This window comes from Falco biarmicus, chromosome 2, assembly GCF_023638135.1.
Source record: "Falco biarmicus isolate bFalBia1 chromosome 2, bFalBia1.pri, whole genome shotgun sequence".
Lineage (NCBI taxonomy): Eukaryota > Metazoa > Chordata > Aves > Falconiformes > Falconidae > Falco > Falco biarmicus.
Window position 1 is genome coordinate 118056914 of NC_079289.1, and position 13375 is coordinate 118070288.

The window sequence follows — 13375 nt, forward strand, 5'->3', positions numbered from 1 at the left end:
CAATAGACAGAAATTCACAGGCAAACCTCAAGGATGCTGCTGGCTGATACTTATCCCTACTGATTGAAATTAATGCTAAAAGGTTACATTAAAATATAGCATATAAATATTTATCTAGAAAGTGATATGCGGTAAAAAAAATGTAACAAGCTTTATAATTCACAGCAAAATGCTTAAAAATAGTCGTTATGTGGTTAGCTAGGTACCTGGGTTTGCATGTCTCTGTGACACAGGATTAACTAACAAAAACATTACAGTCAGCACCTTTTTTTCTTTCTGTTTCAAAGCAGCCTGATATCTTACTACCCTACACAGTAACCATGTATTTTTCAGAGATACTACAGCTTTGCTACTGCAAAAATCCCTGAGAAACCCAATGCAAGGAATATTTTAGTTCTGTTACATTTGCTAAGTGCTTTGCCACCTTCCACAGACCTGCTCTACATGTGCTCCTGAAAAATTAAAAGAAATTAAGATGGAATTTTCCCTTCTTTGTTTCTTTAACAGCTATTGTTTGTGGTTTCTATGTTGCAAAACCACGTTTATATTTTCCCCCTTTATTATCACAGTCTAACACAACCGACACCTTTTGTTTAGGAGCTTCTGCAGGACGCAGTAAAATCTAACGTTTCTATTTTAATCTGCAAAAAATACCCTCTGGTTGCTTCTGAATTTTATACCTGAGATAAAAAATACTTACCACGAGCCATTTCAATGGGTAATTGGACAAATTATCTGAGGTCGTGTCCTCAAGGCATGGAATTTCTAAAGTCTGGTTTAACCGCACTTCCTTCACGTAGCGCTGCTCCTCTTTTGTCATCGCGACAACAACAACAAAAAAAGCCCAAGAAGGACAATCAGAAACTTGATGTTCATTGTGCTTTAAAACCCAGTGCTGACTGGTCTTCTGTTCAAGGAACAGGCACTTTTTTGATTAGAAAGGAACCATAATTTTCAACCATTACCCATAGACACATTTGTTAAGTGAAAGCCCTGCATCTGATTTAGATGCAGTTTCATCACTCTAATTCATGGCTTTACCTGAATTTTTTGGGCAATTCATAAAAATCTTTGCTTAACTGCAGGATCAAGACATCTCCTTTTGGAGCCGAGAATAATTTGAAGCCTCAATTTTTCTCTTACAATTTTTTTTTTTTCTGTGGCGATGAACCTTCACATCAATTTTGTGCACCTGTATTTCCTTTTCTCTGAAGATATCTGCAGACCTGCTTTTCACTAAGGAAGATGTTCAGTATATCAGGCATGTTAAGATGAACCCTGTTTTTCAGTGTAAGTGCTCCTTTTGTTATTTTCCAACCTGCCCACCACCAGAAGCAGAGAACTCATCGCTCTTTCCTTTGTCATCGGTTTACAAAAGCATTTCAGCATCTCCTACCTTACCTACTCCCAGCCCAGGGTCTGGTCCAGCTGTGGCAGGGCAGAGTGATGCACTGAGTAAAGCGCAGCTGTGGTCTAAACCTCAGGGCTGCGTTTGCACGTGTGTTTGAGCAGGAAGAGCAGCAGTGATGGCCAGGAGATGCTACGAGTGCCCTGGGGAGCACTGACCTCTCTGAGAGCCAGCCCGGCGGCAGGCACAGCACCGCGCAGCCTGCCTGCACAGCCTGCCTCCCCTCTTCCCTCCAGGCACGCACCGCGGGGATGCTCTTGAACTTTGCTCCCCTGCTAGTTCTGGCTTGCATGTTCCGATAAAATAGAGATCTATTTCATTTATTTTTTTATCTTGAGGGAAGGGAGACTATTGAGCCGTCCCAGACTGTTAGGTTATTTGGCAGCGGGGACTTGCTGGTGACTCTAAGTTCCTTTACGCCTGGCACCCAAGCATGGAGTGACAGTGCCAGCACGCAGCCTGTGCCACGGGGATGTGAATACAGGCAGTGCCCAGCGGTGCCCAGTAGACCCAGCAGCAGAAGCAGCTCATTTCCACTCTCCACCAGAGCGAAGCAGCCGAGGAGGCAGCTGTCACAGCAGGACACAGAGCGCACAAACCCTAAGGGGGCTGGATAGCATGGAACGGATAAAGGAAGGGCAAAGGAAGCAAATCTAGGAATAAAACCACACAGGAGACTTTGCTGGGATAAGTTACCATGCAAAAGTGCCGTACAGCCTATGAGAAATACAAGGATGAGTAGCCACCCCAGGAGTTCTGCCTGCAAACAGCCTCCATCTGTTCTCACAGTCACAGGTCCCAGCTGCTTATTCCACCCCCCCACCCCCATCTTTGATTCCCACCTCCATCAACAGCCCGCTGGCTAAGGTCCTCCATCGGCCTGCTGCTCTGAGGGCTTTTTGCAGTATCTACAAGTTGAATCCATCTGGATCCACTTTGATGCAGTTGGGAGCTGTACTTTAATGAGCAGCACAAGTTGAATCCATCTGGATCCACTTTGATGCAGTTGGGAGCTGTACTTTAATGAGCAGCACCCTTTGCCACCCCACTCATAGGATGGATTAAGGTCTTTCGCCTTCTTCTGAGTGGAAGTGGCTCATTGCAAAAATCTGTTTACCTTAAAATACAAATCTGCCAGAGGTGTGTTGCAAACTGAATTTTTTTAGTTCTGTCTAGCAAGTAGCATCAGTGGCAGAGCTCGCTGCATCACACAGTTACTGAAAAAGCCACAATGATGGTGATATGAACAAGAGCTGCCCACATTTAACATGTAGGCAGCAATAACGGTGTTGAATATGTTGGTATCAACCAAGGGCACCAGCAAAGGGAGCAATGCCTGATCAGCACTATTACTGCGTTAAGGAAGAGACAGAGAAGAAGCACACAAAGAACAGAAGCCTGGGAGGGTTTCACATGCTTACCAGCACTGTTTGTACCTCACTGCTCTCTGCCTGATACAGCCCCTGTGCCCTGTGAAGTGCAGGAAAATTCCCAAGGGGAGCCTGCCCATCACCCCCCTGTATGGCAGGTACAGTGGCAGCTTGGTCCTTGACACAGTTATCCAGCGCGTACTGCTTCAACACCCCATCCTGTGGGGGCTGTGTGAAGATGCTGGCTTCATTTTCCCTTCAGCAGGGCAGGAAGGTGCTGCTGGGTTGCTTTTCCAGGATAACAGCCCCAAAATCCTTGGAGCCATCGCCATGGAGGGCCATCAGGGAACGAGGTGGCAGCTTGGGTGAAACGTCCCTGTGTGTGAGGCTTGCAGAGTACCTCCTGCTGCAGGACCAACGTGATCCAGCGTGGGGACCGGCATCCCTCCTGCCACCAGCCTGGCCTCATGATGCAGCGCTGCTGCCCTGCGCTACCCCTAACACCCCCCTGCTCCTAACCCTGGAACGTCTGCTGCACCTACAGCCCTGGGCACGGGCAGAGGGAGCGTGTTGGCCTGGCAGCTCTGAACTGAAACCGTGCCAGGTTTGTTGCATTTACATTAATCCTTCTTGGCTTCTTAACAGAAGCCTGGGTCAGGAAGAGGTTTCTGGGGTATCAGATCCAGTCCCCCATGTGCACTACAGCAAGCTTGCCCAGCATCCCCACCCCAGCTCCATCTTCATGGTGGTTTGGACTTTTGCCCTCCCTGCTGCCATGAAACAGCTGTTCCCAAAGTTCCTGTGCTAACAGTTGCCACTGTTGTTTAATTTGTAGTCAAATCCATTCACGTCCTATTTAAACCCATTTGTTCCTTTGCCAGGATAATTTCAATAACCTCCCTGGAGTTCACACTCTCCCCCAAGGCTTACTTACCAGGACTGGTCAGGCTGCTTTCCAGCTTCCAGAAGCAGCCAAGTCTCCGCTCTTGTGATTGCCCTAAGCAACCCCCTGCTTTGCTCCAGTTTGTTTTTGATGGTGGGGACACACATCCCTCCACTGAGCTAACACCCAGCACGCCCTGCAGATGCCAGGCCTCAGCCTCAACCAGACACAGGGGTTTTCTTTTCCCGGTGCTCGGTGCTGCACGCACACAGCAGCAGCCCAGCGTGGTTTAGGGATCTAGCATCCTCGGTCTCACCATATCCTGAGACGCTTGCCCAGTCTTCTCCAAGGCATGTTTCTCCAAAAAAAAAGTGTGGAAACTACCCATCTCACCACCTTTTTTGCCTTCCTATCTAGCTAACTCCATATTCCTCCAAACAAATAAAGTTTGCCGATCACCAGCTGGATAACAACAGCTAAAGAATGCTTGCTAAGTAGGAAACAGTAGGCAGCAGTGTTCGGTGGCGTCACTGCAAACCCCAAACCAGTCCCCGTCACCGACCAAGAAATGTTCGTCTATCCTGATGTTCCACCCCCCAGCCCCCGTTACAAAAAACCCCACATCTCATTCATAATCACGTACCTTCCGCCTTGACAATAAGTTGAATTTCTGCAGCCTTTGTCCCATATGGGTAAGTAGCAAAACTGCACTCGTACCACCCGCTGAGGGAGATGGTAACGTTTTTCAGATGCAGAGCCCACCGATTGCATTCAGACATGGCGTTTTGACCAGGGGAGCACAAAGCCTCTGTAACATCCCAGCCACAGCACTTTCTCGTGCTGAAGGATACCGAAAAGTTGTAAGAAGCCTCAGGAAAGGTGAAGTAATGGGTGCCGTAAGCAGGGTGATAAACAGCTATTCTGGTAAGCTGGGTGTCATCAGTCTTGGACCACTGTGTCTGTATTATGTAGGTGTCAGGTGGTTTTGGGAAGGTGCATACCAGGGTCACGTTGGTACCAGGCAAGGCGTGGACCACTTCTGTTCGTGTGATGACATCTTCAGGCTGGCCTTAAAAACAAATGGGACCATTTTCAGTACGAGTCACATTTAAACAAAGCTTTTTCCTAAGCCATCTCTGACATGGTTCGGTGCCTTAGCCACGGGCAACTTTGAAGACGCTACAAGTGTAATGAGGCTTTCCAGCGAGGAGCTTCGTGGCAGATCTCCACCAGTACAGACTGTGGAGAGACAACTGGGAGAGCAAATGCGCCCTTGCCTGGAAGAGGGCGGGGAGCTCCCATCGAGCTTGCAGCAGAGAAATGGGAGCTCTGAGGGCCTCTGTGAAAATGGAAATCTTTCAAATGTTATAAATAAAGCAGCATCTGGGCCCAGTTATTCCCCAGCAATTTTTACAAGAACAAATGAGTTATCCCTGTGGGCTAATTCTGCCCTGCTCCATTCCCCCTGCCCATCGCCATTGCCTTTGCTGCTTCGACAGAGAAAGCTGTTCTTTTACCTCCACATTATTAAACAGCTCCTGCATGGCCTAAAGGAGTGTCCGCTTCAGTGTCAGTGAGCTGCCCCGGCATGTACGGTTCCTTCCTCGATTAATTTCATAAAGCATGCTGGCAGTCCTCAGTGTGCCATAAAGGAGTAATGGATCGGTGAAATGAAGGAGCTTTCAACGGGAGCCTGTACTACTTGGTTTTGCTGCTGCTGTAGTAAAATTGATTTCTCTCCCTTTCTCCCTCCTGTGGACAAGAAGCTCGCAGTCCCCAAACCCCTGCATGCAGGGCACTGACAGACTCAAGGAGATGAAGAATTTATGCGTGGGGGAGTCGTGGTGAGACAAGGAATCAATCACACCCACAGAGCCATGCACAAAAGGTCCTTTTTACTAAAGGACATGCGGTCCACAGAAAAAAATGAGCGTGCACAGATACTCTTAGGTACAGGCTTGTTGCCCCCCATCTCCAGGGCGTTTCATCCTCCCTGTGTTATCAAAGCATCACCTGTCAATTTGCTTTGGCAACTTGCCCCGCAGCCCAGCAGCCATGCCGCTGGCTCCCCACAGCACCAAGCGCACACCGCTCACCTTCTGTACTTGAAAACGGTGGGTACCAATTCCTTTGCTTTGACTTCTGCTCTGCGCTGCGGTACAGGGCTCCGGGATGCCAGAGCCAGGGGCTGGGCAGCCTCGGCAGTGCCTGTGGTGGGGCTGGCATGCCCCATGCTCTGCCAGCTCAGCCCAGAGCCAGGCAGGGACACGAAGCACCCACAGCTCTGGTTTGACTGGGACAAAGAGCAAGGGCAGAGCCCTGCATCCCCGCAGAGCTGGCTGAGATCTGGCATCCAGCCGTTGACATCTGACCCGAACATGGAGAGACTGGGTGCCTGGAGAACAAGGCTGCTGAGTGGCCATGGCCAACATTAATCTCTGATTTTTATGGCTGTGCATGCCCTGTTCATCTTTTAATTGACTTCCGAGAGACGGGATGGCGTAAGAGAGTAAATAAAAATAAGCCTGAGTGACAAGCGCTGTGAGAAAAATTACTGAAAACTATTTTTTTTCAGTCCAAGGAGCTTATTACAGCAAGAGTCACTGATTTCACTGCAAGTTTTGCATCAGTAGAAGTTAAGGAAAAAACGACTGGCACTCTTATGGTCAGACTAGCAGGCAAGGGACACATAGCAAGCTCTCTCTCATATTCATACTGATGCTGTATTAGGTCAAAGGACCATGTAAAGAATACCTACCAAAATTACTTGAATATTTTATATGAAGATGAAAAGGTTATGTGTGTAGAAACAACATTTTAATTTGTGTTGTTTGTTAGCAGCCTAGCACTTTAGGCTACTTTAACTGAAACCCTTTCACGCGAAAATGTTCTTAACTTTTATTTAGCATCTCAGTATCATTAGTTTCATTTTATAGCAGTTTTATTTTTCCAAATCAAATGCTGTCCATTAACCCATACTTGTGCTCCATTTGAAATTTAATAGAGTAACTCCCAGGCATTTATATGCTCGATCTGCAGAAAGGGTATGGTGGTGTCCACTTACATTTTGGAGTGACTTCAATGAGGGTTTCATCCTCAGGGGTAAAAACCCAGAAGTCCTTTTCCTAAATAGTATTGCCTTCCTGCATGTGCATATCCTGAGGCTTCTAGTTCTTGCTTTGGATTTGAAAACTTTTATTTTCTATGAATACACATAGGAAATATTTCCCTTGCTTTTAAAAATCCAGTTTGCCTCAGTGATGTAGAAAATAGGAACATCCTGGGCCAGGTTTTAAGGTGCTTTTTACCATGCCAGTCAAATACGTGAGATTTTTCCTTTCTTAAGTGGAAAAACACCTATCCTACAAAATTCTTCTTCCTAGCTGGTAATAAGTACTCCTGCATAGCTTGTTGGGGAGGGTGGATGGGATTGTGAGCATCAGGCTTTTCCTTGGTTTTCCTCAAATCAGTTTTCCTTTAACTCCCTGTGACAGCGATGTAGTTCTTACTCAACTTTTCTGAAAGTTTCACTGCCGATGACAAACTTGTTTCTCAAGCCTTTAACACAGCACGCAGGGCTGGGTGGGGAAGAGGAAGAGATGAATCTCTTTCAGGGGCTGCAGCAGTACAATTCATCCTTGCCTTTAAGTTGTTGCAACTCTTCCCCTCTCTGCACACACAGGTATATGTGTATGTGGGAAAGGGATATATTTTTTATTTGCTTTTTAAAAGCAGTTTTCCTTTTTGCCCATTGCGGATGAGCACATGTTGCCCTAAATACAAGTGAGCTCAACTCAGTGACTATTTTGGTGAAAACAGGTTAGGCGTCTGGAATAATCTGCTAGTCAGCAAAGTTTACTCCTTGCTAGCTAGGGTTGTTAGAAAGTGGTCAAGAAACAGAAAATCATTACCAGTAGCTACAGCTCGCCCTAGTCAGACACACTGAGCCCAACCTGCATATCCACCCAGCCCCTTGCCACCCTCCATCACATGCTAGTCAAGGTGTCCCACTGACCTGCTTACCTGCAATGCTGGGCACCAAGAGCAAACAAAAGAGGGAGAAGAACCGTCTTTTTTCCATCTTCAACTCGATGAAGTTTTGATAAATAGATGTCTCTTGGGGGCTGCTCCCGGCGGTGTCTCAGAAGAGGAAGTCGAGGTGGGCAGATGTGCGCGCAGCCACGCTCATCCTCTTAGCGTGACTTCAAAGAAATGCTTCATTAAATGTGAAAGCCTCAGTTTCCTGCCAGAGCAATAAAATCCGTACATCTTGTGAAACCTTTATGTCAAAAACACGGCCTATACTGCAAGACCAAGGTGCAGACCATTTTTTCTTTCCCCTCCTTGTCTTTTCAGATAAACTCGAAGTAAGCAGTTTACTGGTTTACACTCTCGCCAAAACCTGTCAGACATCTAAGGTTGAATACATGGTACACAGTGTACAAAAAAGCTGACTTCCCCCACCCCCCTTTGTTTCTTTCAAATTAGTCCAAAATAGCTCAAATATACTGTGCGCAGACTCTCTACGCTCATTATCTTTTTTTTTTTTTTTTTTTTTTTAAAAAGCAAAATAACAAAACCAATCCTCCTAAATTAAAACAGAGTGAATCAAGAATTTTCCGGATTAATCTTTTTGTATTTTTTCCCTCCTGAGAAGGAGACCATTAATTATTTTCTGCAGAGTGCAGAATTACAGCATCACGCATGACAACATCACTTGCTGTGGTGAACCCCCACAACCCTGTTCAGCTGGCAGCTTTGGGGACCTCAGCACCCTCAGGCAGAAGCTCATGGCTCCTGCCAGTTCCACAACCTGCCTTCATTGCAGATCACCTGTAAATCCTTGCGAACTGTCCTCAAAGCACACTGCATCTCCATCAACTAGGCACATGCCTGTCAGCAAAACATCTAATTGCAGGCAGTTCTTATGGAAATCAGACCTGCTGTTGGTGGCTTTTCAGAAAACAGAAGGTTGGAGTTCTTGCTTATCACACTTGTTCCCCCAAAACCAGAAGAGCAGGGCAGAACACTTCATGTACACAGTGGGGATGTACGTTATCTGCTGGCTCTTCCCCATGCTGGATGGGCATTTGGAAGCGCAGGAGGCTGGTTGCCCCGATAACTCCCTTCCTGGTGGCCTAAGGACAACCTGCCCTTCGGACCTTGGCAGAGAGCTGATGGCAGCCCACCCACCAAAGCCGGGAAAGCAAGTGGCCTGGATGACACCATCATTAAACAGACACTCCCTCGGGTGGCTGGTCCATCCTTGGGTGATCCAGGTCCTGATATCTTTTCTGAAACAATTCCTACAGGGACTGGGTGCCTTTGTCGGCTCCTTTCTGTTACGGCATCCCTCCCCGCTGCTCAGGCAAGCCCAAGGGAAACTGCCAGCCACCACCAGCAATTTTCTTCACAACTGTTTTCCATTTCCTTCCCACCTGTCTACTTTTGCTAACCATGGAGCTCCCCATACCTCCAGCATGCAAGGCACCGAGTTCAAAGTAAAAAAGACAGACCTCACCAGTCATTTCCTTACTTTATGCGCTACCAAATACAAACAACATATACCGCTTCCCTAATTTGTGCATATGCAACCTTTTGGTAACAAATTTAAGCAGGCTAGTGTCTCCAGCTGCAACAGCTAATGGTGCTGGCCAGGCTATGGTCAGGCCTCCAGACACATCTTGGAGGATAAAAGCTGCTGCACGGTTCCTTTTTTGTTTGCATTGCTCCCCTACCCAAGGAAACGGACGAGTTGTGGTAGTAAATGGATTGGATGCTCAGGGTACTGCTAAGGGAATCGTCTCTGGGGGTGAAATCTCTGCTTGTCACTCAGAAGCCTGACAGAGAAAGATCTGTCTCAGAGGATCAAGAAGTCCTGAAGTGGAGCATGACCAGAATATTCAAGCCAGTGTAACTGACAGCCACAGAAGACAGTGAAAATAGTAAAGATATAAGCTCTGGTTTCCAGTTCGGAGCAGAGACCACAAAGAACCCGGAGATTATCTGCAGGTACGAGAGCCCAAGCAGATTTGACTTCAGTGTAGAATTTGGGCTCTTTTTCTTGAGTGCAGCTACCTTGGCTTCTCCTGCTGATCAGTTCATGCAAGTTTTGTACCATGAGAGAATGTACTTTGTGTAACGTGGGGCAAAAAAAGCCTCCAATACGCATCTGAAACACACATCACAATTTGACGAGGCAGCCCAAGTGCCGTGTGGTATACTCAATAGCCACAGAAATCCCTGAGCAGCTTGGGTTACTAGATCGCTATGTCTTGCCCTTGGAATATGTTTCCCCTTGCTAAAACAACATCCTAAAAATATACTGCTGCCATGTTGCATTGTGTTGGCTGCATGCAGCCACCCAGCGTTGCTGCTGTGCTTCGTGGTGAAAGACAGACGAGAAAGAAACCTCCCAGCTCGATGGATTTTCATTCACTTCAGAGCTGCGCTTTGCCCCAATTCCTCCCCTACGCTCAAAGTCTGAAACAGTCATTCACCCTGCTACTGGCACCCATGTGCGTGAATAGCTAAGCCCTGCCTCTGCGTACGACATCAAAAACCTCTTTGGAAACAGCATTTATCTCAGCCTGCTGGCAGGAGCTGCCTCTTCCCTGCAGCTAGGCACAGGGTCCTGCTCACAGCAGTGCAAATTATTATGAGAGTTTCCTCACCCCTTCTCTGAAAAGTTACACACCAGCAGCTTGGTAGGTGCCATGGTGGGATGTTCCACTCCAGGTTATGGATGGCAGGGATGAAATGTGCCCATGGGCAGTGGACCACATTGGTAGCTGGCAGGAGGATATACCTTTAAGTGGCTTTTCCTTGGTGGGGCAGCCGCAGGGATGCTTATCTCAGAGGTGGGATGCGCAGGTTTGCCCATTGCACTACACGTGCCTTTCTGGAGAGACCCAGAAACCACTGCAAGGCTGCAAGGTTTTAAAGGAAAAACAGCTGTGCCCGGGCAAACTCACATGTGGTTGGGAGATATACAAACCACAGCGTTTTATTTTGGTCTGGACAAGCAGTTGGCTTGGCTGGTCCGTCCCCCCCCTGTGTCCCAGGCAGCACCAGCAGGAACAGATGGGCTCTGAGCATCGCCCAGGATGGGGCCTCAACAGCACATTGCAGCACGGGGCTCTGCCCGCCTCTCAGGGATGCTCCGCTGCCTCATGTTACATTAATTTCTTTTCCCCTTGGATGGGAGTGGGGGTGGCAGTGGGGGGTCCTCTAATTATTTTCTGCAGATCTGTTCACCACTGGAGGAGTCATTTTGAACGCTACAAATGACTCTTTCTGTAGCAATCACCCCTATTATGCGTCATGCTCACAAACCCCTTGACTGCAATACAATTCTTCTGCCTCCATTACAGTAAGCTGCACCTAAGGAAAAAGCAGAGCTGCAGTCAGTCCCACAGACAAGAAAATCTTGAACTCCAGAGAGAAATTCAATTATTCACAAAGAGAACCTATTCAGAAATGCTAGTGAGCCGGGTCTTCCTGCCAGAGGTGAGGATGATTACCCTTGCAGACTGGTGTCCTCTAAATATTGCTTAAAGAAAGCGTTCCTCCCCAGTGAAAAAGAGATGGAGACTTTGAAGCAGGAATTTCATTACAGAGTAAACTAACCTTTCAGGTTTACTTGGCGCTTGGCATGGCAGCTCCCACTCTGTCATTGTGTTTTGGTCTTTAACTGCTTTGGAAACTGTACTAATGACTTGGTGGCTGGCAGGCAACTTCAGCCACGGCCCCTCGCAGAGGGGTAGACGAGTGGGTGGTGTGGGCTGGGGTGGGCAGTGTGGCAGGGGACAGGGCACTGAGGTGGCAGTGGGGTCCCCACCGTGCTTTTTCAGCAACCCCCTGCTTCCTCCATCTCCCCTTCCCACCTTGGGCTCTCTCCTGCTTGCAGCACTGCATCTTCTGCAGGGAGGAAGGGAGAGAAAGGGGTTTCTCACTCTGCTTCCTCCTCCTCCTCCTCCCTCTCGGCTACACGTGCACGTCTGCATGCTGTGTCTGACATAACGCAGCCCCGGGTTCAGCCGGGGTGTTTAAGCAGCACGGCAAGTCGTACATACATCCAGCTGAAAGATCTTTAAAGGTCTGAACGGGCTTTTCATCCCCACTCCCCCACCGAGAGCTCCGAGTCCAGGAGAAAAGCAGGAACAGCTCAGCCCCGGCTGCCTCCCTGCGCCAGCCTGGCTTCCCTGGCACCGGGCTGCTCCAGCACCTTCCCAGCTCCGCTGCTCCCAGCGCCGGCACGAGCAGAATTCCAGACAGCCCTTTCTACGAACGTTTAATTTGTCATCACGCCCTGTAGCCATTCTGGGGCCAAGTCCAACTGGATGGTGGCTCTTTAATGATGCCTTTCGCTCATCCCATGGGTGAATATTGCTTCCTTCACTTTCTGAGCAGGGAACTTGCTTTTGAGCATCCTTGTCCAAGACTACAAGCCAAAAGCAGTGGGTGGGCCAGGACTACAGCCTTAAATCCTCTCTTCTTGCTGTCTGTGGGAAAAACTGCTGTGTGAGCACTCCGTGTTCACACAGCCTTCCAGATACGGCAACAGGGCGCCTTTGGGGAAAGCAGGAGGATCGCAGGGAGTGATCCGGTGCTGAGTTCCTCTGTGCACGCATCTCCCACCCCCTGTCTCTGTGATCGAAGAAAGGGTCTGCAAAAGCTGGCGGTAGTTTCTCTAATTAGGTGGCCTTACTTGCAGTTCACGTTTCAGAGAAAAAGAGTGTGTGTTTGGGGTTACATGGAAGAGAATCAGCTCCCTCACCTTCTCTGCCATTCCAGCCACAGGTCCTGTCAGCCCTCTGCTCCCATTTAATGCCATTTCTGAACAACGATGGTCCATCAGGGCAAGCGGATGAACATTACATTGTGCAAAGTACAAGTTACTAAAAAAAGAAAAAAGCATAAAAAGTGCAACCAAGGAAAAAAACCCAAACCAAACCAATGCAAAGCACGTTGACCCAAAAACTACCCATCAATGAAAAACCACTCTGTGAAGGCCAGCCAGATATTAAAAAAAAAATAAAAAATTGAAACCCCTACAGTCATTATTTTCAAACTGAAATGGATGGCACATATGAGACCAGCCCTGCTTTCTTTCGTTGCTTTCTCTTTTCCAGCTACAGCACATCCTGTGCTTCCCCCCTTGCTTTGCGCAAGGCTTTTCACTTGTACATCTCACCTTCCACCTTTGATAAGATAAGTAGGTTAATAACTGTGTAACAGAACGTGATGGCACCTATAGCTTTAAAAAAAGCATTTGTTAGGAAAAGGTAGCCCACTGCCGGTGCTGGGAAACATCTGCTCGTGTTAGACTATGAGGCTGAGGTTTCCAGTGAAGCCTCCCAGAAGGACCATGTCATCCCCTGGTCGCTTTAGCCAGAGCTTCACAGCAACCTGTGAAGGGGAGCAGCCTTCCTGACTCACACCAGCAAGAGGGGACAGGATACTGCTTGAGGAAGGGCTTTTCATAAACACAACTTGTGGGGCTTTGCCCTGAGGTCTGCGTGAAAGAGGGAGTTATCGAGACGAGCAATGGAGCACTCGCTCAGAAATGGAGAGCTCAGGTTCACATCCCAAGTGCTGCAAACCTAGATGGGTTGTACAGCTCATTTTACTGTGCAAGCTGTCTGTAATGGATTTTGTTCCCTGATTAATTTAAATTCCTCCATACTATTGTATGCAAATACCTTCTCTCAG

General features: G+C 48.0%; 1 protein-coding gene across 2 annotated transcripts in view; it reads right to left on the bottom strand.

The window, feature by feature from the left end:
• Nucleotides 1-13375, bottom strand: part of CD96 (CD96 molecule) — a 45517-nt gene that overhangs the window by 21101 nt on the left and 11041 nt on the right. Inside the window, exons 2-5 of one of the 2 annotated variants that reach the window (XM_056328842.1) lie at nt 12441-12561; nt 7685-7904; nt 4305-4730; nt 701-810 (exon numbers count right to left, since the gene is read on the bottom strand). In XM_056328842.1, coding sequence (XP_056184817.1) covers nt 701-810; nt 4305-4730; nt 7685-7742 — 594 coding nt within the window. In that variant the 5' untranslated portion in view covers nt 7743-7904; nt 12441-12561. Of the gene's footprint in view, nt 1-700; nt 811-4304; nt 4731-7684; nt 8113-12440; nt 12562-13375 lie in introns of those variants that run through there. The other variant, XM_056328841.1, reaches the window with a different exon arrangement.